The 23326-nt window shown below is 37.0% G+C and overlaps 2 protein-coding genes and 2 non-coding genes across 4 annotated transcripts; 2 read left to right on the top strand and 2 right to left on the bottom strand.

Moving 5' to 3' along the window:
• Positions 1 to 5306: 5306 nt before the first annotated feature.
• On the top strand, positions 5307 to 8494 carry Smp_151320 (putative tpx2 protein; the record flags this gene model as incomplete). Its single annotated transcript, XM_018789705.1, has 4 exons — positions 5307 to 5372; positions 5737 to 5834; positions 6874 to 7186; positions 7981 to 8494. The coding sequence occupies 4 exons, from the start codon at positions 5307 to 5309 to the stop codon at positions 8383 to 8385; spliced, it is 882 nt and encodes a 293-aa protein (XP_018655121.1). The 3' UTR covers positions 8386 to 8494.
• Positions 8368 to 11998, bottom strand: Smp_054560 (huntingtin interacting protein-related). The gene is made up of 2 exons (XM_018789704.1): positions 11707 to 11998; positions 8368 to 8620 (listed from the first exon to the last, which is right to left on the bottom strand). Exons 1-2 carry the CDS (start codon positions 11932 to 11934, stop codon positions 8525 to 8527), a joined length of 324 nt encoding a protein of 107 aa, XP_018655120.1. The 5' UTR covers positions 11935 to 11998; the 3' UTR covers positions 8368 to 8524.
• A 3415-nt stretch (positions 11999 to 15413) lies between these two features.
• On the top strand, positions 15414 to 15480 carry Smp_tRNA_02029_Pseudo_TTG.1.1. Its single transcript has one exon. It is a non-coding gene (tRNA).
• Positions 15481 to 19048: 3568 nt separating this feature from the next.
• Smp_tRNA_02407_Pseudo_TTG.1.1 lies at positions 19049 to 19115 on the bottom strand. The gene has a single exon. It is a non-coding gene (tRNA).
• Positions 19116 to 23326: the final 4211 nt, after the last annotated feature.

Raw genomic sequence — 23326 nt, 5'->3', positions numbered from 1 at the left:
ATTGTTCATCCATAAATTTACTTGCATTTGTGTGGTGGATTACATTAGCCTCACAAGGTGATCACTTTTTGAAAACATCTCAGAAAATTACCCACCGAGGCTTTTAAAAGGAGAATACAAAACAATCACCATGTACATCACTAACATAGATAACCTGTTTCCAATGACTGGGGGCCTGTTCCAATTAGATGGGAGTGGTGTATTCAATCAGCTAACGTCGAAGTCAGACATCGCGATTAATACCTAACGTGGATTACTCTTTCACCGTGTCTATGTACTATGTTTGCTTTGATGACTGTACATAAACAACGTTATTACAGAGATATATTAGTATGAGTAGGTACAAGGCATGGATTGTGACCACTGTTGCATGGGCCAATCCATCGAGATCAATTAACCGATGCTCGTTGATTGTCTTTGATCTTAAGGAGGATCAGAGAACTTTTTGACATCCAGTGACCTGCCTGTCAGATGATTTGGCTAGGACACAGTGAAACTTCACTGGCGCTACAACCACTTCAATATAAAAGTGTAGTGGTACCGGTCATAACCACAATCCTCAAGGCTGAACATGAGATAACTGGGAAGATAAACTTTCAACATATTGCACTGAGAGAAGGTCAGTAATAGTGAACGCGGGAAGATTCGTTTGAAATTCAATTCATCGAATGGCATGGCACCGCCTTGCAGGCATGGACATGCCATTGTAACACCATTTTTGTTCACGTTAAATATATTGTTCTATCTCCAACCTAAACGTGCTCTCCATCATATGCTGGTGATTTTTACGATACGATTAGTCAGTGTAAACAATGATGTGACTTCCATGTAAGATCTCATAGATTAGGCAGTTATAACACGACAAATCTACAATCTTAAGATTAGATCTATTATTAGAGCAGTACTAATAACGAAGTGAACCATAGTTCTACAGAAACACTTAATCAACTCTGAACATGTTGCTCAAATGGAGTGCTTCTTCAAAGTAATCTACGCGATCAAAGGAACTGGATCAAAGGGAGGTCGAATCAAAAACGTATGCATTGCTGAGGCAGTGGCTATCGACCAATTCAAACCTGAACGCTGAGTACAAAAGCGATATGTCAAGCCTCTCGTCCTTTTTTAGTTACTTACTTACTCCTGTTACCCGTCGTGAAGTAGCACTAGCCGCTTAGCAGCATTCTCCATTCAACTCTGTCCAATACAATCCTTTTCAGTCGTTTGCACTTACTATTGATCATTCTCGTGTCAGCTCTCTATTTCCTATTCAATGTACTTTTTGGTCTTCCACTTTTCCTTTTCTTTTCAGGATTCCAAGTTGGTGCTTGGTATGTGATGCAGCTAGATGATTTCAGTAATGGGTGTCTTATCTACCTCTCACATCTTTTCTTAATTTCATCTTCACATGGGAGCTGAATTGTTCTCTCCCATATTAGGCTGATGCTGATGGTATCCAACCAACAGACACTCACTATCTTACACAGACAGTTGTTTATAAATATTTGTACCTTCTTGATGATGGTTGCAGTAGTTCTCCACGTCTCAACCCTGTATGGTAGAACTGTCTTGACGTTTGTGTTTGAGACCCTAACTTTGATATTAGTTGATCTTTTTTTGAGTTCCATATGTTTTTCAACCATAGGAATGCTGTCCTTGCTTTATCAATCCTTGTTTTTACGTCTTCATCTGATCCTCCCCATTCATCGATGATTCTGTCAAGGAAAGTGAGAGATTCTACATCTTCCAGAACTTCTCCATCATGTGTGATTGGGTTGTTGCTCTACGTGTTGCATTTGAGGATGTTGGTTTTTCCCTTATGTAAGTTGAGGCCTACTGTTACAGAGGCCACTGCTACAATAGTTATCTTGACCTGCATTTGTTCGTGTGTATGGATAGAAGAGCTAAGTCATCCGTGGAGAATAGTTGTCTTGTTGTATGCAAGCTGTCCATTTTACTCTGTGCTTCTCGTCAGATGTCTAAGTCCTTGTAAACCAGTGGACCACCAGAAGAAAGAGGAAGGAGGAGAGTAGGCAACCTTGTCTGATTCCGGCCCTTGCTTAGAGTTCGTCCGTCAGCTATCCTCCATGCACGACTTCGCACTGTAGTCCGTAGTATAAATTCCGAATAGTGTTGAAAATCTTTTTAGGAACTCCGTAGTGTCGAAGAAGTTTCCATAATGTTCTTCTGTTCACACTGTCAAACGTCTTCTCATGGTCAACGAAGTTGATGAATAATGACCAGTTCCACTCAACTGATAATTCGACGATGATCCGTAGTGTCGCAATTCTGTCTAAGCACGACCCATCCCGACGGAATCCAGTCTGTTGATCTCGAAGTTGAGCACCCAATGAATCCTCCACCCTGTTCAGCAAAGCTCTACTGAAAACTTTTACTGATACCTATAGTAGTGTGATTCCTCTATAGTTCTCACATTTGCTCAGATCTCCTTTCTTTGGTATTTTGATGGAGTGTCGATTGTTTCCTGTTCGTCAGCACTTAATCCTCCTCCCAAATCTTCTTGAATGGAAGGCGAGGCATGTTTACAGCTACTTCAGTGTCTGATTTCAGTGCTTCAGCTGGTATATTGTCAGATCTTGCTTCTTTCCAATTCTTGATTGGTCTGATGGGCATCTTGACTTCCTCGATCTTTGGTGGAGTGACGTCTATACGGAGGTCTTTAGATGTTGCTTCCATATCGGGTGGATCCAATGGAGCTGCCCTATTCAAGTGTCCTTCGAAGTATGCCACCCATCTGTTTCTCTGTTACTGAATCTCAGCAATTAGCTTCCTTTCTTTGTCCTTGATCGGATTCTCTGGTTTGTTATATTTTCCTGCAAGTTTCTTCGTTGTGTCATGTAGTTACTTCACACTTACTTGTCTTGTAGCTTTTTCTGCTGTCCTTCCCAGGTCTTCCATCACGTATTCCTGTTTGTCGGCTCTAATGTTTTCCTTCAGTTGCCTGTTTGCTTCTGTGTATTTAGCTTGTACCTTGACTAGTTCTGCCCTTGTTCGACTGTTGTTATCTGCTGTCTTCTTGTTCTTCCTAATTTGAATTCTGTCCAGGATTTCATTAGAGATCCATTCCGTATGATGATTCTTGTTGCGGCCCAACGCCTCCTGACATGTGGAATTTGTGCTTCTTTACACCCTTCCCAGTTGTCCTCTATAGTAGTTTATTCTTCTTTCAGTAGATCCTGTAGAGCTTGGGACCTGTTGTTGAGAGTTATCTTGAATTCGTTGAGCTTGTCAGTATGTCGAAGGTAGTCTGTACTGGACCTTTGTAATACTGTATCTCCAGGTATCCAATGCTTCTTTAGCTTCAGTTTCATTCTATTAATTACCAGCTAGTGATGCTCTGGAGCTATGTCGGTTTCTCTCCTGGTTTTCACGTCTTCCATTGACCTTCTGAATTGTTTGGTGATACGAATATGATCGATCTGATCCTTTGTATCGTGGTCCAGTGAGACCCATGTAGCTTTGTGTACGTATTCGTGTGGGAATATTGTGCCGCCTATAACTCTTCCTGCAGCTCCTCTAGGACTACCACCGGTCCCAAGACCAAGTAAAAGAGGAGGGTTGAGCATGGGGCCAGTGAAAAGAACATTACTAAAAAATGCTATAGTCCTTCCTTGACCATAATTCCTTGATGCAGTATGTCTTGGTCCCGTTCTGTTTTTCATCATTATTTTGTAGTCTCAAAGCTCAATAAGTTATTGTTATCCTTTGACGATATTTTATCATCAGTGTTCAATTGTTACCATGACTATGATGCAACCCATGATGACATTCGAAACTCCGAATCACTTTATGATGCAGTCTTCTGCATCATTCTATAGTCTTCTTCATTTTTCAAACAACTACAGATGAGAATGTTCAGCATAATCAGATGATTTCAACTAAAAGAATTTTTCCACTGAATACTCTTTATTTTTATTCAATAAGAGTTATGGTCGTCATCCTCTATTACACATTCAGCCATCGGCAGATTTTAAGTTATTAAGCTCTGTGATGATCTAGTGCATATTTGTACTTGGTGTTAGTAACTTTTGATCTATTTTTGATTGTTACCTCGAAGAATTTAAAACATTAGATCACACACGACCATCAAGTTCTGACGTTATGCTGAACAAATTTATTTTGTATGGTATAAATATAAGTTATCCAATTATCCAAGCTACAGCTAAATAAACTATAATGGCGTCAAGGAATTTCAGACGTCGTCACTGACATATCGTCCCATTTGAGATATAGGATAGATAAGATTAACTGAGCAAAATCTAGTTTAAAATTTGCTTGAAATAGAAAAGTTCTCATAATCTACTTATAAGCCAATGTGTAGGTAATTTACACTCTGAAACTAATCGAACGTAGCACATGCTATCTTTGGAAAGGTTTATTGTGAAGCGGTTTGGAAAGTGAGATAATTAACACGATTACCATGAATTTTGTCATGAAACTAAAATCTCATGAGAAATGATTCCTCAGAATGATTGTTTCGCCCTTATGAGATATGCTATTTTACCATGAAAAGAAGCTCACCAGTTGCAATATATCTCCAGTGGTGTATGTGCATCTGTTGTTTTAGTTGCTTATTATTTACAACTGTTCACAATTGCGCACAACTAGGAATATTCTTGGCGGTTCTCTGAATGGTGGGTACTGTTTTTTTGCTTAAATACGGAAACCATGATTTTTTAACTTAATATAATGTAAAGTATGAATGGATTGGTTGACGAAATAGCTTTCAGTTCATAATACTTCTTGGAGATATAACGTGGTTATTCGTAACCACGCATGTGTGTGTCTTCGATATCATATGCACTCATCAGTTAGGACATATTCTTAGTTGGTAACCCGTTACCTGTAACTTCTCTGTTAGATCTTCATAAATGGCACTGGAACTTTACACTTACAGTCAGAGTACGTAATATGCATCTGTCTGTTATTAAACTCTTTGTAATCAGTGATGTTATTACCTATCAGTAAATGTCTTTAGCCATGTATCGTTCTTTAATGTAGTCGGCAGCAGTCATTGTGTGCTTTGTAGTGGAACTAAGGGTGAACAGAGACATTTAGGGCTAGGCAAAAAGTATACAATTCCGCGTGTATTTAGGGGAGAAGTAGCCGATTCTGCGACATTTCAAATGGAAATTTCTCTTTATTGGTTGCTTGGGCGAATACGGTATTTGTTACTTAGTCCGTTTATTACTTTTTTTAGTCATTTGATCGGTGTAAGTTTTTCAAAATAGCCTAATTCCTTCTATTATTTCCTTATCTGCTTACTAAACCTTGTAGTTATTACAATCATGCGTGCCAAAAGGCATCCATCAGTAATGCTTTCTTGTGATTCAGATCATGATTCTAATAAAGAGGTACGTCCCATTTTTTTTGTTCTTGTTGATTGTTTTCATTAGTTCAACGATGCTGTTTTACTTGGTTGATGTAAATTTTAATAGAATGAAAGAAGCATCTACAATAACATACTGTCGAACGTGTAAAATTATTATTACGCAATAACGTACTTCAAAAATTTCCAAACATCGGTAGTGCGTAGTAAGGTAACTGAGTAGGTAAAGGCGAGGTTAGATGTAAAAATACTTGATAACAAGTCATATCTGTTGGTAAGGTTGTGGTTATGTTTACTGAGGTGGGTGATGTACCTAAACACCGCTTTTGTAGATGCAGGATAAAAGAAAGCCTAAGGTAGCTAAGTCGAGTGTTAGCATTAATTCATAGTCTTTAAGTGATGATTTAAGCCGTGTTAGCAGATTTGGATTATCTGGTCATTCACACATTGGTCGAGAACAGTCAGACGCTGGGTGGTATGGTCCGAGGTTAGTCTATGATCCAGGTATATTTACTCTCTGTCTCCAGTATTATTTGATAACGAAGCAAAAGCGTATATTGATAAAGTAATTTTGATCCATTTGGGTGTGATAAAATATCACAAGTGTTTTTAACTGTAGTTGGGGAGAGTCTTTTAAACTAAAGGTGATTTGTATCTGCTTGGTTTCAATTGTTTCTCGAGAAGAAAATATACTGACGACCAAGGCCGCCTTATACTAGGAGTTGAGGCAGATAACCTTGAAGTCTTCAAGTCAGAGACTTCGATAGGATTCTGTCTTTGCAGGTATTGGGCCATTATAAAATGCAGACCTCAGTGCTAGTGTGATAATGATGAAAACATTTATGAGGCTGTAGGGACGATTTTAAATCAGCGTTGGTATCCCATTTCTAGTAGTTGCGTCTATTATACCCTAAAACTAAGGAAACATCTACTTTTCGAATCAGTTCTGTTAGTTATGTGTGCACTTTTGAAGTATGAGGGTTTTCCATTTCCCCTATGTAGACTCTTCATATCCACCAACCTGGGTAAAGCTCCGGACATTCGCTTTTCGTCTTCTCAACTTCGTAAACAACACCCAAGTCACGAGAAGGCAGTGACTAGAACTTCCCTGGTAGTGACTGTATACGCGTAGCCATGTGAGAGCATTTCAAGAGGTAGAGTTGACTCCCGCCGTCGACCGTACCAGGGTATTTGGGTGGTTATGTGGTGTATTACACGAACTGGGTTGTAAGACAAATGACTCGTCTAGTATGCAAGTAAAATTAGACAAGCATTTAAATAATACTGTAAGAATGAAATAGTTGTGAAGGTTATTATTGGATTCGTTTCTGAAATATCAACTTGGAATTCCAATTAATATCCTTGGAGCCACTTTCCTTGTAATGTCACCAAGGCACCCGGGCGTTAGTCAAGTTTATTGTGCAGTACTTTTGATTTCCATGTTGATGTCTGCCTGTATGAAATACTTTGAGAATCGTTCGAATTGCAACAATTTTAGTCACAACAGTAGCTTAAATCGTTTTCAGCGTTTTTCTATACTCAAATCCGAAATCACTAAATCCACTAATTTGGGCCTATGTTTCTTTCACACAGAACTGTACTCATCCGAAGCCATTTAGTTTTGAAGATCGTGAATTATCTTTGATAAAACGCAGAAACGAACGTATAGTCCAAGCAGAATTACATGCTAAGTTGCTTGCAAATTCATTCAAAGCTCAACCTATGAGGGTTGGATCACCTGATCGTCTACCTCCACGTGTTGTTCATTCTCCGGTTCATCCAATTTCATTCCACTCATTCACTGAAGAAAGAATAGCACTTCACAGAAGCAGAAGAGAGGTTGGTTTAACTTTACAATCTTCATTATGCATGAACGAATACCACTCCCTTCATTTTTTCTATCCTAAGCCGAAGGTTTCTAGTATTGTGTTATCCAATCGAATTGTCCTGTGAAAAGTTTCTAAGTGAACACATTTGCATTATACTGTTTGGTGAGTCCAACTATAATAGGACGACCAATCCTTACCACTCAAGGCGTTGAATAAAAGTGCATATTCTAGATCCTCGGTGATTTAAGCTTAGTCCCTTATTGGTATGAATTCCGAAAATTAACCGTCGTTTACCTGTGACATACTTTTTGACAAAACATACCTGGTCACTGATATCCGATAAGGAGCAACAGTAGAAAATACAAGAAACTTTCGGATAAATATAGTTACATTCACTTGGTGTGTAAAGACCTTTCTGTATTCATATTTCTGTAACAATGAGCTTATTTTTCGAAGACCAGTTGGTACCGTATTACTGACTACCGTCCACTCTGGATACTGAGGAGTTTAAACCATACAGTGTTGTAGTTTGTTGTTTTCCAGTTTTAATATTTATAAAAAGAAGGGAAGTATCTGTTGTATGTAAATAAGCTAAACTTCATCTATCGTAGAGGAAACCAGTGAATTCCGTCCCAAGATTATGCTTCTTGAAGTTAGGTCGTGTTTACTTCCCAACAATTTATTAGAGTACTGTCTTATGGTGGCCAAATCCACGAACCGAATTCCCAAGTCCAATAAAACTGAAGTTTGACAACACATAGTTTCCTTTATATTTACTGTCTATTTTTTCACTTACTGTCTTAGGCTAGTACATCCGCTGAGGAGTCTATAATTACAAGAGGAAGAACTAAATCTCCATCAGTCATTTACCGAACACCGTTTATTCCGACTTTTCCAGAGCGTTCTCCAATAGTTGCTGTCCCCCCTAAATTAGCCACCGTGGAGCGCGCAATGTCAAGGTCGAAATATGACGATGAAGCCCAAAGGAGAAGAGATATCCTCCAGCAACAATCGGAACTCATTAGACTTAAGAGAATGGAGGACGAGGCCAATAAAATAAGACAGATTCGCAAAGAATCTGTACACAAACCGGAACCGATAAGGCGGTATAAAACAATCAAATCTCCCACGCGCAAACCCCCAACGGTACCCAAATCCCCGGTGCTATCAACGTTACGAAAAAGAACACATAAACATAACGATATTTAATTGACTCTTTGTTTTTATTGTACAGAAACCATTCTCATTTACTTAAATGATGTACATAATAGAAATTCAAATTTCTAAATGTATTGACCATTGCTTGAAATAAGTCTTGGTTGTGGCGCCTAGAAGTATTTGTTCATGACTATTTGCACAGTGCGACCAGTGTTTCGAAAACGTTGCCCTGATGTTCTTTTAGATATCGTTCCGCCGTAAGTTTGCTAACTTCGAGTTCTTGACACTGAAATGAAAAACAAGTCTTTTAATCCAAAGTGCAATCGAAATACACAATTACATCTTAAAAGGTGTTGCCAGGCAATGCAACCCATTTTCAAGCAAAATCTTGCTGTATTTAAACATCCACTCCAAGTTCTAACCCTAGAAAAAGCATAGAAATCCGTTCCGTGGGCACCTATTGCTTAGTTCCTGCCACGACACTAGAAGTATGCTTATAAGGACGTGTCAGTTTCATAGAGAGCGGATATCTCACAAAACAGCCACTTCGACTTATGTGAGTCGTAAGTCGCTGCATTTTGCAAAACACAACGATGATAAACAGGGATATGAGGAATCAATAAACACAGGTGGTAAAATGCGTCTTTGTGGTCTACCTTAGGCCACCAGTTTAATGGTTTCTGAACTGGAGACTTTATTGGGAAATCCATCAATTACTTGCCGCATATTTCAGACGGACAGTCACGAGCTTCGCCGGTTAGTATCAACTTTTTCACTGACTAGCATTGGTTTATGTACATGGTGGTCTGGAAGACATAACACACTTGTTACGCTCTAAATAAGAATGCGGAAATGAAAAGGAGTAATTGAAAGCTATGTTAGAATAACTGTACAGTCGTGTCAGAGAGTAAGCTATATTGGACGTATATAATGAAAGTTGCATATATCAGCTTGGGCGAAGCCAGTGTGTTGCACTTGTTTGGTTTAATCAAGAGAGTGGTGGAGATGAACGAAAATTCCAGTGGTCAGGAAACAGCGTCCCTGTACATATTCAAATCATTTATTGATATCTGTAGGGCAATAAAGGATTAAATAATAAAATGGAACGAAATTGATCAGGATCACAGAGAATTCGCTCACTAACATAGTGACAAACACAGCGACCTGTAGCTTTCCCCAAGTTAGTACTACAATATTTACTATCATTGATGTAGGTCCAAGTGATAATTTGACACTCGTTTGCTTAGACCTAACCCATCAAACTTGATTTATATTGGCTTGTCAGGCGTTTGCCCTTATACTCTCCTCATAATACCAGTCAACCCTCGATGATTTATCAAACCATAGATAATCACAATACTTCTGATACATAGGTTTGTAGAATTAGAATTCATATGCTTTAGTTTTGATTTACAATTAGACTAACCTTGAATGCGAATGAGCAAATAACACCCCCTGCAGATTGTGTATGTGGGCTTAGGAGCAAAACATTCAAATAAATCGACATTTTGATGACGTGGCTGAATACAATTTACGGCCACTCCTACAGGAAAATGTCTGACTTAAGCAAGATCACTGATTATAAGTTTCTCGAAAAACTGCATACGTATTGGAGGATGAAGATATACTCCTATGTGGTTTGGAACCAGTATTATTCATTAGTATTTTGGGTAGGCCTCACATCTATATATTTAGTTGCATTGTAAAATGGAAGCAGTTAATAAGTATATACTAGCACCCATACTTCCTCGTTCGTCGAGAAGTTCAGTGCAACGCATTAGATTTCCACCTTCTGTACAGTAGAAATAATTAACACTTAGAACTGGTTGTTCCAGTGTACGGCTTGATTAGCATGAACTTTCGATTAAGTCAACGGTAGCCAAGTATATAAAAAGTGTAGAGTGAACTGGAAATAGTCCAGATATGAGTATGTGCCTGATCTCTAGATTTAAGGGTTTTTGTACAATCTCCCCAAAAGTTCCTATAGGGACTTCCCTTAAGCACAAAATTTTCCAAAAATAGAGAGATCGGGTGGTAGCATTATACCGTCCTATACTAGCTAAATATCTCAACTAACTTGAGTTAATGATCTTAAAGGTAATTAAGATTAACACTGATATGTGAACTGTCTAAAAGTGTGTTAAATCCAAGTCTTGACATCGAAAACATCAACCAGACAAAAACCACTAAGAATTTTGGGCGAGACTAAAGAACATGGACGAACCAATCAGAAGCTTTCGCGGGTTTTCAAGGTCACGGAGGTAATTTCGGAACACGATGCTTACGTACGATCGCTTTACAGCGGATTTTCGAGAAGACGTGATAATTGAGCGACTACAATAAAAAGGAATTTTAAGAAGCTCCTATAGTTGTGACTGCGGTAGTCAAATGACCATTGTACGGTGTGCAGACTATCGTGTTGATATTATCTTTCGATGTCCTTCATGTTGGAAGAAGAAATCAGCTCGAATAGGGACTTTTTTCGCTCGGTCAAAATTAAGGTTGAGACAAATTATGCTCCTTGTTGCGAATTGAATAATAAAAGCACCGGTAACACTAGCTGCCACCTTTGCCGATGTAAGCGAAGTTTCGGCAGTTCAATGGTATGAGTTTTGCCGAGATATTTGTGCAACAAAACTGACAAGCGTACAGCAATTGTATGAAGTGGGGAACATTGTTGAAATAAACGAAACGGTTGTAAGGAAACGCAAATACAACCGTGGCCGTTGTATCAAAGAAGATTGGGTAAGTACCTCTTCCATAAATATACCTCACAGGTCCTTGGAATATATGATAGATCATTACAGAAAGGACACTTCCAAAGAGTCAGGAACCGGCAGGCACCAACAATCATACCGATTATACAGCAATATGTGCTGCCGGGCACTACTGTTTATACAGATGATTGGAGAGCGTACAGGTGTCTAGGTAGACTGGAATATGTGCATGAAGTCGTTATACATAAGCGCCATTTCGTTGACCCTACTACTGGGGTGCACACTAACAACATAGAAGCTATGTGGTCAAGACTGAAAGAGTTTTTGAGACCCTATCATGGCTCCAGAGGCAGACTACTATGGAGCCATATGGATGAATTCATGTACCGCGTGCAATATGACTTTAGAACTTCTGAACCTATATCCAACCTTGATAAGTTTTTAACTCATGTAAAAGAACAGTATCCACTTTAATTCTTTGGTTTTGTATAATAAATCTTTACTATACACTGTCTTCTGATTGGCTAATATTTCTCAAGGTCATTTAAGATTCGTTCAAAGGTCGTCCATGTTCTTTAGTTTCGCCGAATTTTGCAATCAACATTTACAAACAACATGAATAAAGCGCAGATACGTAAAAGCATATACAACCTACAATGAGTGACACATCTTCGTTTTTGACTTTAATCTTTAGCATTTGTTTTTGTTTCTGAGCTTTGTCAGCATCGCCAGCTGTATCTGACACAGCTTTGACTGCATCTAGGCCAACACTAAGCTCCTTCTCTTCAAAGTAATCAGTAACACGTTCCAGATCTGCTGCACCACGCTCATCGTGTGTTGTAGGTTTCTTAGGCTTTTCATTGTCTTCTGGGTCCTCCGTCATGGGTAACTTTTTAGTAGTTGACCTACAGAAGTCGGTGAGGAGCGCAACCACAAGGTTATTCAGTAGGAAGTCAAAACAAACAAATTCAATAGTTCGGACCAAATAGCAATACTCTTTACTCGAATGACTTCTATGCGAAGAGCTAAGAGTCGTTAATTTCTTTAGATGGTGGCATGGTTACAGAGGAAAAAATCCATAAACAGTTGTAGATGGAATATAAGAGGCTTTCTCGTAACAGATTTCCGTGTCTTGCAGCATTGGGTCACCGTTAGATCTGCGTGGCACACTGTTTTAGGTTCCCGACAACATATCAGGCTCCGTATTGAAGGAATCATGTGAATTTATTGAGACTTCTGAGTGAATTTCAAAAGATGACTACTCATAATGGGTAGGGAATGTGCCAACAGTCCAGTTAACTGCATTGTACTTCTAATTATCCAGTTATTTCCCTAGCGTCTGGGTTGGATCTGAATTTACGAAGGTATTCTAAAAGGTTATAAAGGGCATTTATGATTCCGTAAGTCACTAGAGGGTTGAATCTCATTCACTTACATTCTTAAAGGTAAGAGATTCAGTGATATAAAGCGTTCCTCAGTTGTGCTTTGATCTGACTCCACAAAATAGTTCCACGGCTCACCTGTGATTGAGTTTAGGAATATTCGTTTTAATTTGGAGTGGAGGAGAGAACGTTATATTTCAGTACTGTAAACGGGGAAGAATAAAACTAAAGATGTCACAGGTAGGCGGAGTTTTTTGATACCTTTACATGTAACACCTTTATGACTGGAGTATGCCAATCCAGCCAAATCAGAAGTCACAAATGAAGAGATTCGGAGGTATGTTCGAAAGATTACCGGTATATCGGTGAGCATTCAACCTAAGTTGTCTAGCCGTCGCAAGCGATGCGTGGCACGACATACCCACCCGTGATCTGATACGGATGGGTGACCGAGAGTCTTCAGCTAGATGCGTCCAATAAGACTAATGAGGTGGACGTCGAATGTCGACGACTTACAGGACTATTGATCTCAGGGATTTATTTGCCGCTACAAAAACTTAATGAAAGATCATACTGTCACTGCTGGTCGCAAAAGCGTTCCAAACTTGTTGGTGCGAGGCTGGGTTGAAAGACACTTTTGTCTCAGTCAGAATAGTATTTTGGGTCATACAGAATTAAGACATTTAGATGTCTTTCGATTGATGATACTTCTAGGAGGGAATGATCTTGGTTGTGTGCATCGTGTGAGCTATGTCGCAAATGGACTACTTTACACTTTGAAAGAATAGTAGTTGGTCCACTGTTAATCATAAAAGTTAGAAATCAAGACATATTCCCCTAGATGCTAGCCCATCACTCTGGATTCAAACTTCGATTCAACAAGGATCACGTCTTAGGAAATTGAGGAGCTCATCGACATGGCCTCTGGATTTTTAAAGGAAACAGAGCATTGACCATTAAATATTTTTGGTGAATACTGACGTCTCCCATTTCATATTTATTAATGGCTCAAATACGGACGCGGAAACATCCCTTTAGTTGATATTTGTTAACATTTATGTGATCAGGCATATCTCCTACTGGAGATAGTTTTACTGGAACTAAGAAGGAATATTCATGGATAACCTAAACATTAAACTTTGATATAAGTGCGACATTGAATCTGTCTGGTCGGAACATTCTTAGTCATGTTCTATTGACGTGGGTCTCCACTATAGTGTCTACATCACTCAACTTTACTTCAAGATGAAAAATGTTAAGCAAGGTCAGAAATTTCAAACAGAGCGTACGGTTGTGCAAACACTGCGCAAGAGATAACATTGAATAACAGGTTTCATTTCTACCCATTACTTTTAAGTTTGTGAGGAACCTTTCTGGAATAAACTGTTACTATTTTTGTGCTTTAATCACTTTGACCTGTTGACCTTGATGTGTTTCTAAGCCTGTAGGTATGTAATTGTAAAAAAAGTATCTGGAGCCTATTGCCTTTGACGTAAACTTTGTGAACATTCAGTGGCTAATAACTTTAAACTAGTACACACTGGTTCATATTAGGTTTCCTGATCAAAGTATTTGATGTCTCCGTTTATAATAATCGCTATTCGAGGGTGCTAGTTGAAATGATCTATATCAACTCGATTCAATGAGTAGAAATTGTTTCTTCTCTTCGGGTAAAACTAAAACTCGTTCATGATTCACACAAAAATACACATAGAAGTTAGTTCATAAAGCTCATTTAAAAAATATATAATAAAGCTTTCCAGATTGTACATTTAGGACTCCTAACGTTTTATAGTTTTAGGTGGAATTTCTTTGTTTTCTAGCTGATATATCGTTATGTTAAGGCTGTATAGTCAATGACTTCAAAACCTTTCCCTCATGGACTTGTTACCCAGGCCTTTTCTCCTTATCAGGTAAAGCTGTATTTAGTAGAGCAAATAAAAGTACAAATAGTTGTTTTGCCTCTCTCAGTGATAACCTCACTATCAGATGACCAATCTTCGAAGGTAGAAGTACATTCGTCACCAAAATAGTAACTTGGCTACAATTCTGTGTAGTCTTGATGTTTGAGATTCAGTACAGGCCTACAATACTTACAGAATTAGGAATGACTGTGCTACTACAATACGAGCGGTTGCATTACGTAAATGAAGAAAGACGACTGGTACACAATACGTCAATAAATCACCGTTAATACGGGTGGGAGATGGAATTCAGGAAAACCCGATCTTCGAAGTAGGATAAGTAGGATAAATGGAACTGTTACAGCTCTAAGTATATGGTAACGAAAGCATAACTCTCAGGAATACAAAGATTTTGAGAGCTAAGAGCGATGGCAAAAGTCGTATGGAAGACTTAATAAGAAAAAAGCGCACCTCTTGTTATTGTTTCCAGAAGAGTTTTAGCATCATTAACAAAATTTCAGTGATCTTGTCATCACCTTAGCGATTTCACAGTTATTTCACTGACTATATGTTCCTCTGAGAGAAAACCTAGGTAACTAACAATGTAATCAGTGGATTAATAGTTGAAAAGAAGAAATTTCTGCTTAGTTAAAAAAGTGATTGGTCAGCAAAACCCACACAGTATTAAACCCTATCAGCAAAATTAGATGAGTAAAGAACGAAGTGTTAGAATAATTCAGAATGGATATGATTTTCATCTTCGTAGATAATACAATTATTAGGATTTTACACCACTTTCTCCTCCCTTCGTGGGATGAACAACTTCAGAAATTTTGAATAAAGTGAAGTATATAGATGCCCTCGAATCATCCAATCAGATTACACTCATCCGCTATTGAATTTGAGCAACGGAATTCTAAGCAAAGTGAAAGATATCATAAGCAGAGATGGGTAGCGGCTAGCAGTGGAATGCAGGACGCTCCTTTCCTCCTGAATAACAATGGGAAGATACAAGTAAACAACACCAAGTGAGTTTAAACTTCAATCCATTGCATAAGCAAATAGCTATCAGGACTCAGTAGCGAAGTGGATAACGCGATGGCGTTTGAAGCGAACGGTACTGGATTCGAGTCCCAGAGTGAACATCAACTCTGAGATGCAGGTACATCCAGCTGATGAGTCCCGAATAAGACAAAACGCGCGTCCTGGATTCCACTGCCAGCCACTATCCATATTTGTTTATAAAGCTTGTGACTTCAGGCAATATCGTGGCAGTCCGCACAGTATGCACATATGCCAACAAGAGACTGATCAATTGCAGTCCTAAATAACAATGGGAAGATTCAAGTAAACAATACCAAGTGAATGAAAATTATTATTCACAAACACTTATTAACAAAGGGTTACCACAAAACTGTTTCAAACGGTTGATGACTTAAGAAATATGTTATAACGTGTGGGTGTGCGTGTGCCCTATTTGATATATGAACGTTTTACGACCATCCAATGAGAGAGGAGTGAATTATCGATCGGATCAATAATACACAAAAGCCGTATGAACTGTCTTCAGTACTACTCTGTCCTGCTATCTGCCTAGCCCAGGCAGTTAAGTCCAGAACACCAATAACAGCCTCGGCAATATGAATCATTATTCACAAACATACTGGGTTTATATACCAACCAAACAGACCACATCGTACCACAAAATAGAAAACAATATTTGTACAATGGTTGGTCAAATGTGGCTGTGAATAGGGGGAAAGTAATCAATAGACTGATGATAACTCAAGAATCGTATAATAATAGTTCAAAGGTCAAGATGAAGCTTATGATAAGAGGGACACGAATATGAATAGGAAATAGACATCTTACCATTCACAATTCTCTTCGGGATACAACAAAATAGTATTATCAAATTAAGATGAATTAAACTCACTGAATGTACCTGAGTGATGAAAGGAAGTTTGAAAGTGTTTCCACATTTGAGTGGATGTTCGCTTGTTATCTGATTTAGAACGCTATTGATTTCTTTACATGAGATAGTTTTTAATCAGGTCTTGAAATTACATCAAAACTTAAAGAGAACTACGGAGCTTTAGTGTATATATCCATATGTTTAGCAGTGCTTCATTATGCCAGTTATTCGATAATTCCATTTTCTTTTAGATCAAAACTGAGTTGAGTTAGGAACCATATTTAGTACATCAACTCGTGAAAAAATATGCGACAGTTCAATTTGAAAAGAGCAATGAATATTATGAGAGGATGAACAGTCGACCTTAAGACTACCGGTCTTATTATTTACCAAACTGGGTTACTAAACTAAAGCATTTGTCAAGTTATAAGTTTACTAGTGTTTCTCGGTAACCGATAAAGCGTTGATCTTTTACTTCTAAGATATTTAGTCTGAATCCTTCAGTGACCCCAGTCCTCCTACGACTTTATTCATTATCATTCCACATATAATAAGGTTTCTCAATAGAAGCTGTCGTACTGTATAATCAATAAAGACTTTTATTCAAAAGCAGTTACTTGATGACACATTGTTGAACCTAGTTAAATTTTTCACATCATACCTAAAAGCAAATTCCTTACCATGAAGTAGAATGGAATTTTCAGAATTTATGCGTTTGCCGAAGATTAGAGTAACGAAAATATTCACTTTAAATATGTCGCCATTGTGTGCGTCTCGACCGAAACAATAGTTATCTGTTGAAATTTACTTAATTAAACAAAATATTAAAGGGAAGTCCCTTAAAAACAAAACAGAATTTATGGAATTAAGGGTAAATATCAAAAGACCATCTTATTTCGCTAATCTTTTGAAAATGCCACAAGTATTTGGAGTTTGACAACGCCTTGACCAGTAATATTTTTTATAATCAAGACGTGACCACCGAACGAAATCAGAAGTCAGAAGCGAAGAGTTTCGAAGATGTATTTGATAGGCTATCAACATATCGAGAAGTGCATGATCTAAAATGGATAGTGGTTGTAGAAGTTGAACACAGCGTTCCCACTCGTGATCTGGTGCGGATGCGTGACCGAGCGCTTTCAGCTAGTTGAAATCAATAAAACTAATGCGGTCAACATCAACTGTCGAAGACTTACAGAGCTATTGATTCTGGTGACTTATTTACAGCTACACTTTCTACATTGTAGCTTTCTCTGCAATTTAAGTGTTACTTTTATGCTTCAAAAACAATATTGATTTGAATACATGAAAAATCATGAATAATGAGTGTATGATTCAATAAAAGAGAGGAAAAATACCTATTCTACTGTATTATTGAAGTAATAAATAAATTAATAAAAATACCAAAATTGAGAAAGTATTTATTTTAGTCGAAGGATAAAAGCGGAAATTCCTTACAAGTTATTTTGATTACGAGCCTTCAGATAAATAACATCAGAATTGATTTAGTAGTCAATATTATCATATCAGTATGTTGTATCTAAATGTTAAGCCCGGGAAGGCTTTAGTATTCAGTGTTTACTCGCTTTGTGGCTTTTCAAGCCCAACTTTGATGTAGATATTTATTCTAAGATGTAACTACTTATTTTATGTGCTAGTAGTCAGATGAATAGTACAGCATTACTTGCGGGCATATGTGAGCGATGTTAGATTTTGCATATCATACATAAAGTAAATAAGTCGTGTAACCACGAGACAAATGTTCTAATTCGCATTCTACTTGGCGCATCAGCTGAAGGTCAGAACCTTTTCATTAACTTAACAAGTCCTATAAGTGTATTTTAAGCTAACTGAACCAAAGCAACTAGTTGGATTGTACATACACTAAATTTAGATTTATTAACAAGAACTCAAGAATAAAAACAGTAATTCAGGTATCTACACGTATGAATAATTAGTCAAAAAATTGTTGTGAGGACTACAGATTTCAAACTTCTCGATCTGTGTGCATTTGCCTTGTGAGCAAAATAATCCATGATACTTCAGGAAGGAATACACTATGTATTTAACTCACTTGGATGTTTAAGGTTAGGGGTTTGGGGTTATGGATTAAGGTCATGAATTGGAACTAGATTTAAGAATTGCAAATAAGAGCTAAGGTCAAGATTCAGGTTTATGACTTAAAGTTGAGCCTTATTCTACGAACCCACATTGGCTATGATGCAGGGATAGTTACAAAGCCTGTCTACAGAACATTCAGTTCTATAGTGGTATAAATAAATGAATTTAACTCGTATACACACGAGTCCACACCTTAAATTTGTATATTTCTTCCAAAAGGTATAATTTCATTTGAAAACCTTTCAAGCTACTTAAAAAAGTTCAAACATCATATGTTTTAATACTTTCCTGAAAGTATAATAGAATCCACATCATCATCCTAAGAATTGTTTAAGTACTAAACGAGCGTTTTTGTCTGTCAATTCTGAGAATCTAACCATTAGACTATATGTCAGTTAATTTGAGTTTTGACATAAGTCTTAGTAAGGTATAAACCATCTTTCACTTCATATTCACTTGGTGTTGTTTACTTGAATCTTCCCATTGTTATTTAGGACTGCAATTGATCAGTCTCTTGTTGGCATATGTGCATACTGTGCGGACTGCCACGATATTGCCTGAAGTCACAAGCTTTATAAACAAATATGGATAGTGGCTGGCAGTGGAATCCAGGACGCGCGTTTTGTCTTATTCGGGACTCATCAGCTGGATGTACCTGCATCTCAGAGTTGATGTTCACTCTGGGACTCGAATCCAGTACCGTTCGCTTCAAACGCCATCGCGTTATCCACTTCGCTACTGAGTCCTGATAGCTATTTGCTTATGCAATGGATTGAAGTTTAAACTCACTTGGTGTTGTTTACTTGTATCTTCTCATTGATGTTCAGGACTTCAATTGATCAGTCTCTCTTCATTTCCTAGAACAATAAATTCTAATTCTAAATTACATCATGATTACAAATGACAACAAGTCTACATTTATTATCTAAAACTTCTCTCAACTGAATCTAGTTTCCTCAAGACTACAGGTACACCTTGCTGACGAGTGCCAAGTAGCACGAAACCCGGGTCCAAGATTTCCTGTTGACCACCTCCAACCACGATCTTATCTCAACATAATCCACGCAGTGTCGAGCCTCCTAGACTAGTGGCCACATTGCAACCTGATCGATAGCATTCGATCAGCACTAAGAAGGACTTGACACGCATGACATTGATCACCACCCAGTGATCAATCAATTGTGATTACATCTCAGTCCTACAGGGGGCTTGTCGAATAGCTCAGTGGTGACGTCTCTGACTATGAAGCTGAGTGACACGGGATCGAATCCGTCAGGGAGCATCAGTTCCCTCAAGATTACAAGTACACCTTACTGAGGAATACCAAGTCTCACGAAAACCGAGGTCCAGGGTTTCCTATTGACCACCTCCAACCACGATCTTATAAATTAACTTAAAGCTAACATTAAATTTATTATTTATAGATTTTGATCAGCGATAGGAATCTGCATCTAAATCTTGCATACAGCGTGATAACAAATTATCCTGAAGTTAAATAAAAACTGTTACGTAATAAGAACATTCTACTTCTAAGACTTTATGGTATAAAATGTATTTAATCATCCTATTTCATTATACTGTAATATAAATTATAGATAACATAAAACAAACAATATAATGATAGTATAAAACTGATTAGTCTGATTAACATCATTCTGAATTGTACTAATGAACAATGAAATCAAATAAAGATAGAGATATACTATTCTCTATAAAAATCTTCATTATATAAATGAGATAATATCTGTATACTGATTAAATTCCTATTTGTCCAGCATAGATTTAGCTCATCTATTTTATTTATTGTTTTATACACAAAAACGAGTTAAATCTCAACAGATTTACTTAGTTTTGAAAAATGAACATGATAAATAGACAGCAGTTACCGGATATTATAGATATATATGCAGAGTACAGCTTAACTATCGGCGGTGATAACTAATTAGTCAATAATTAATTGCTCAATACACTATTATGATTTGAATTGTAAAGTTACTTAGTGATAGATACTGCTTCCATCGTTTTTTTAAAACAAGGATCTGAACAGAAACAATGTAATGCTTATATATGCTTTTACATAGTCCAATCGTATATCTAATTGGGTGTAAATACTTATTTTAAAAAGTCAACTATACTATTTTTTGTCATTTTTTTATCCAGAAGAAAAAATGTAGAAGATCAGAAACAAGAACGTTTTACATAAAAATGAGACTAGTTAATAATAAACCATCTACTTGATCTATTTAAACAACTAATTATTTCAATGCCTCATTAATTATTTACCATTCATTGTTTAAAATTAAGAGATGGCGGGAAAGAGAAAAAGGAAGCGAGAGTTTTAGAATCAAACAATAAATGTATAAATATACATTTATCTATCTATCTATCTATTTATTTAATAAAAAGTGAAAAATGTTTATATAAATATAAAAAAGTTAATCATTAATCAAAATCACGTTATTCCTGTTTTAATCAGTTAGCCATTTAGTTAGGTATATAGTCAGTCAGTAACTGAATAATTGAATTATTTATAAGCCATAGACATACAGTCGGTAGGTAATTGCTAATCTAGTCATACACAACAATATATTTATATATATAATAAAATAAATAAATAAAATATCCATGTTAATAAATTTATGGTCATTTATAATTGTATACATGACAATGTTCATTCCTTTCCGGAATAATATTCTCTTTTTTCAGAAACATTAATAGTATACCAGTTTAACTTGTAATTTAAAGAGACATTAAATGCTGCAATTCATAAACTTTGTTTCTTGTCAATACAATAAACATTCCAATATTAAATTAATTTGGGCTTTATTCATATATGAATTATTTATTTAATAGATAAGATATTAAACTATACTTTAATCTCTTATGTTAATCGAAAGTTTAGTGAAGTTACTTAATACTTACTTAACTAAGTTAGGTAGTTGTTTAGGAGGGTTTTTTGTGGAGATTTCAGTATTTTTCATAGTTGAAATCATGAGTTGATTGAAGCTAAACCACCATCGAAAATCTGGAAGCACTGGATGTCTGTTGTGAGATAACAACTCACTGAAGACAATTGGTGAACGGTTGTTCAAATTTCGTGGATTGATTGAAGTTAGACATTAACACCGTTGGATGCCGGCTCAGTGGTCTATCGGTTAAATGCTCTGGCACGAAACTAGTTGTTTAGGATTTTATTATCATGTATCGAATGTAATATAACTAAATATGGTCAGTCACAAGCACCGGAACGAATTTTCACATATTTCACTTGTTCTGGATAACATAATTATTGAGGTAACATGTTATATGCTTTACTTTAAATCTTTGCTGAAGAAACTAATGAATAGACTGAATAAGTTTCAATAGAAATAAGACATAGTTACTTGAATCCCAGTCAATTTGTTCAATTTGTTAGATAGTAGTTTACAACTCTGAACTTGGAAGATTGAAGTAAGTATTGTTAAAAAGTCCCATCAAACATGTTATTTTGGGAATAACATCAGTCATTAAGATGTAGGTATTGTATTTCTAACTTGGTCTTATATCATATTCAATTAGTTATGATGAAAGTAGAAAACAAAAACCATTCGATTCTAGAATTTTTACTTGATGTCGTAAATACAATGTTTCATATTCTGTTAATATCACGCCACGAAATTTAGTGAAAGCTAACGAACGGAAGCACGGGATACAGTGAACAGGTAGGATGCAGCTTGACGATTTAGACTTCGCAGATGATCTGGCTCTTCTATTACACACTCAACAACAAATGCAGGAGAAAACGACCAGTTTAGCAGCAGTCTCAGCAGCAGTAGGTCTTAATATAAACAAAGGGAAAAGCAAGATTCTCCGATACAATACAGCATGCACCAATCGAATTACACTTGACGGAGAAGCTATGAAGGATGTGAAAACCTTTACATATCTGGGCAGCATCATTGATGAACACGGTGGATCTGATGCAGATGTGAAGACGAGTGTCGGGAAAGCAAGAGCAGCATATTTACAATTGAAAAACATCTGGAACTCAAAACAATTGTCAACCAACACCAAGGTTAGAATTTTCAGTAGAAATGTCAAGACAGTTCTACTGTATGGGGCGGAGACGTGGAGAACAACGAAAGCCGCCATCCAGAAGATACATGTGTTTATTAACAGTTGTATACATAAGATACTTCGGATCCGTTGGACAGACACTATCAGTAACAAGCTACTGTGGGAGACAACAAACCAGATTCCAGTGGAGGAAGAAATCAGGAAGAAGCACTGGAAGTGGATAGGACACACATTGAGGAAATCACCCAACTGCGTCACAAGACAAGCCTTCACATGGAATCCTGAAGGTCAAAGGAGAAGAGGAAGACCAAAGAACACATTACGCCGAGAAATAGAGACAGACATGAGAAGAATGGACAAAAAATGGATAGAACTAGAAAAGAAAGCCCAGGACAGAGTGGGTTGGAGAATACTGGTCGGTGGCCTATGCTCCATTGGGAGTAACAAGCGTAAGTAAGTTATTCGAGAAACATGCTTCAAATTATCTACACTATCGGGAGTATTTTAAATGATGAAAGAAAACTAATTAATGATGATAATAATTTACAAACAATTAGAACATTAATTTCAAAGATCTAGACTAAGTTATTTGAAATATATTTGAAATATTCTAAATTTAAGTGAAGTAAAGTGCTGCATTTGCGCTTTTGCAGCATTTTAAATTGTTTTAAATTAACACTTCATCGCTAATGCAGCATTTTACTTACTTACGGCCTATGCTCTATTGGGAGTAAGAGGCGTAAGTAAGTAAGTAAAATGCTGCATTAGCAATGAAGTGTCAATTTAAAGCAATTTCTTAAAATTTCATTGTAAATTATTGGAATAACGTTTCTGTCAAATCCACATTAGATTTCTTCCAAGATGACCACTGACTATTAATAATGAAAATGAGTATTA

This window comes from Schistosoma mansoni, chromosome W, assembly GCF_000237925.1.
Source record: "Schistosoma mansoni strain Puerto Rico chromosome W, complete genome".
In the NCBI taxonomy this organism is placed as follows: Eukaryota; Metazoa; Platyhelminthes; class Trematoda; order Strigeidida; family Schistosomatidae; genus Schistosoma; species Schistosoma mansoni.
Note: the sequence above shows the minus strand (reverse complement) of the source record. Positions and strands in the feature narration are given on the sequence as shown.